This window comes from Pangasianodon hypophthalmus, chromosome 12, assembly GCF_027358585.1.
Source record: "Pangasianodon hypophthalmus isolate fPanHyp1 chromosome 12, fPanHyp1.pri, whole genome shotgun sequence".
NCBI lineage: Eukaryota > Metazoa > Chordata > Actinopteri > Siluriformes > Pangasiidae > Pangasianodon > Pangasianodon hypophthalmus.
The window spans coordinates 9,965,417-9,968,860 of record NC_069721.1 but is presented as its reverse complement, the minus strand read 5'-3'; the positions used below and the strand labels follow the sequence as shown (position 1 = coordinate 9,968,860).

At 39.6% G+C, this 3,444-nt stretch overlaps 1 protein-coding gene across 1 annotated transcript; it reads left to right on the top strand.

Annotated features, from left to right (window-relative positions):
- The first annotated feature begins 393 nt into the window (after positions 1 to 393).
- LOC113527283 (5-hydroxytryptamine receptor 7) lies at positions 394 to 2,920 on the top strand. The gene is made up of 2 exons (XM_026914914.3): positions 394 to 830; positions 2,193 to 2,920. Exons 1-2 carry the CDS (start codon positions 394 to 396, stop codon positions 2,917 to 2,919), a joined length of 1,164 nt encoding a protein of 387 aa, XP_026770715.1. The 3' UTR covers position 2,920.
- The last annotated feature ends 524 nt before the right edge of the window (positions 2,921 to 3,444 follow it).

Below are 3,444 nucleotides of genomic sequence, written 5' to 3'. Positions count from 1 at the left end.
ACCACAATGTGTTCATTGTATCCAGTGACACGTTTCCGTGCTGGATTACTTTATTACTGTGTTAATAATAGTGATTAAAGGCGTGGCTGAGTTGAAAACACAGTGTGTCCAGCCTGAGAAATGACGTCACCCGCCGTATAAGAGCGTCTCAGCGCGTGTCTGTCTCTCCCACACTGAAACACACGCACACACGCACGCACACGCATGCACGCACGCACGCACAGAGGAGAATACTTTGATGTCCGAGGAGTGCAGGTTGTCCATACAAACAAGATGTAACTTTATCCGACATCTCTAATCAGTGTAAATTGGCTTGATGGATTGCATGCATGATTTCCTCTCCATCACTAATGAGAGGTCAGTAAGAGTGAGGAAAACCTGCAGGAACTTGTGATGTCTGGCTGGAGCTCTGAGATGCTGGAGCTGCGCTTAATGAAGAACCAAGCAGAAGCAACAACTGCGTCCACTTTGAGTTTTCTGGGCAATAAGAGCAGCTGTGGTGAGCAACCTCTGCCCTATGGGAATCCTGAGAAAGTGCTGATCGGAGGAGTGCTTATCATACTCACTGTTTCCACTATTTGTGGGAATTTACTGCTGGTGCTGTCAGTGTGTTTGGTGAAGAAACTCAAGCAGCCCTCTAATTACCTGGTCGTGTCTTTGGCTGTGGCGGACTTGGCCGTGGCTGTGGCTGTCATGCCTTTCGTTAGCATCACTGACCTTATAGGAGGACACTGGATCTTTGGTCAGCTCTTCTGCAATGTTTTCATCGCCATGGATGTGATGTGCTGTACAGCGTCAATCCTCACTCTGTGTGTGATCAGTATAGACAGGTCAATCTTTCTTACTTCTACTTCTTTAAACTTTCTCAGTTCAGCTTCTTTACATAGTACTAAACCATAGCTTTTGTACCTTTAATATTTATCTTTTATGAAGAAGCTTTTATGAGATGTGGACATATTGTACCTTTAAGGTACATAATTGTAAAGGACTGTAATTGCCTTTTAGAGTAAAGCTTTAAAGGTACACTACATGCACTTTTCTAGGTAAACGATATATATTAATTGTACAAAAAGTGTACCCTTGAGGGTAGCACTCCAGTTACAAAGAATAGTACAGTTTAGTACCTTTATTTCTGAGGGTGTAGAGTCACATGCATGAAATAATGGCACTGACAGAATGTTTGGACAGCAGGCCTCTGTATGAAAAATGTAACACAAAAGCCTCATTAAATATTTCTAGACACATGTTTCAGGTAAGATAGGGACTAGGACACACATCTAAAAATAGTGAATTTCATTTGTAACCCACTTATGTACTCTCATTCTCTCTCACACTCATCTCTGACTAAAAAAAAAACAATTTCTTCAATTTTAAGACATACAGTATATTTCTGTTTATAAAATAATTAATAAAATAAAAAATCGATTTAATATCTTCAAAGCATATATATATATATATATATATATATATATATATATATATATATATATATATATATATATATATATATATATATATATTACTAAAAATGTTTATTACATCTACATCTACCATTTCTGTATTTTTCTTCCTTTATTATTTCTATGCTTTTCTGATACTCCTTTTAACTTACATATGCATTGTCATGTTACTGTGAATGGAAATTCTTTGTTTTAATACCATTTCCTATTTAATGTTGAAATTAGTTCTAATTTTTCATTAGGTTTTTCGTTTACTGCCAACATGCAAGACCACTCTGAAAATCTCCATAAAAAAACAAAAACAAAAAACATATCCTCATGCTGTTAAAAATAGGTCAGGGTCTAAGAATACTATCAAGCTAAATGTATGAGAAGCAAATCTGTATTAAATTAAGCACTAATAAGTACCTGTTGTCGCTAATAATTGTTAAACAGTGATGAAAGAAATGGATGGCTATGCAGTATGGTACTTTAGTGTGGAAGTACTGTGCATCCACTGAGACATAAGTACCAGAGAATGTAGAAACAATTTTATAGGAAAATAGAAAACAATATTGTGAAGCTGAACTTTTTCTTCAATTTCATGCTTATTAATTGCAAAAGGTAAAATATAAGGTCCTTGAGCAGGTCCTTGAGAGTGGGAGAAGAACCAAGGCTACTGTGCAAAAGTGTTGCTTCACATCTTAGATACTCTGCATACATTATTAATTTCTGTTGTGTCTGTTGTTACAGGTATCTTGGCATATCGAAGCCGCTGACCTATCCTGTGAGGCGAAGTGGAAAGCGTATGGCAAAAATAGTGTTGTTTGTATGGCTGCTTTCTGCCTCCATCACGTTGCCCCCGTTGTTTGGCTGGGCTCAGAATGTCAACGATGATAATGTGTGCCTGATCAGCCAGGACCTGGGCTACACCATTTATTCCACCTCTGTGGCCTTCTACATCCCCATGTGTGTGATGCTGATCATGTACTACCGGATATACCGAGCTGTCAAAATCAGTGTGGCCAAGCACGCCATCACATTCCCCCCGAGAGCTGACGATGGTGTGACTTATGTGTCCGCTGTGCTGAAACTGCAGAGGGAGGTGAAGGAGCGCGCTAGCTTTGTACAGCTCCTGAGGAATGAACGCAGGAACGTGTTCATGTTCAAGCATGAGCAGAAGGCAGCAACCACATTGGGCGTTATGCTAGGAGCGTTCAGTGTGTGCTGGCTGCCTTTCTTTCTGCTCTCCACGGTGCGGCCCTTTATCTGTGGCGTGCGCTGCAGTTGCGTGCCCTTGTGGGTGGAGAGGACCCTGCTGTGGCTGGGCTATGCCAACTCTCTCATTAACCCCTTTATAAACACCTTCTTCAACCGAGACCTCAGGACCACCTACCAGAACCTCATTTACAGATACTTCAACCGCAAGCTCTCAGCAGCTAGCATGCATGAAGCACTGAAACTGCGAAACCAGATGTGATGTAGAGATATAGATAAGTTGTTGAGAATTGATTTCACAGAATAGGACTGGGGTGATGTGTGACTCAGAAGAAGCTCGTGTCTCTATATTTCAGTCACACTATATTAGTGTGATTATATTTCAGACATGAGTGATACAGATTTTCTACTACATGTTAAGTACAAAATTTGGGACTAAAACAATTTTAGATATTGTACTGCATTAAGAGTAGTACAAGATGATCAGATAATATAGCTGTGTCACAATGAACTTGTGCTTGTGAGAGTATAAATGTTAATATTTTATTCCCATCTAATGTTATTGTAAGACTCTTGTAAGACTCTGTTCTTGTTTCTTTTTGTATGAGGGTTTATGACGAGACACACATTAACGTACTCTTGTGCTAAGTGGTCTTGCTTTGTCTGTCCTCTAAGTGGCAATTAATTGGCCCATCACTTCTAATGTGGCCGCGAGCTAAGCTTGTCTCATAATTAGGGATTAGTATTATTATTAGAAGCAAGGCTTTAATTGTCTTGTAGCTGTGAG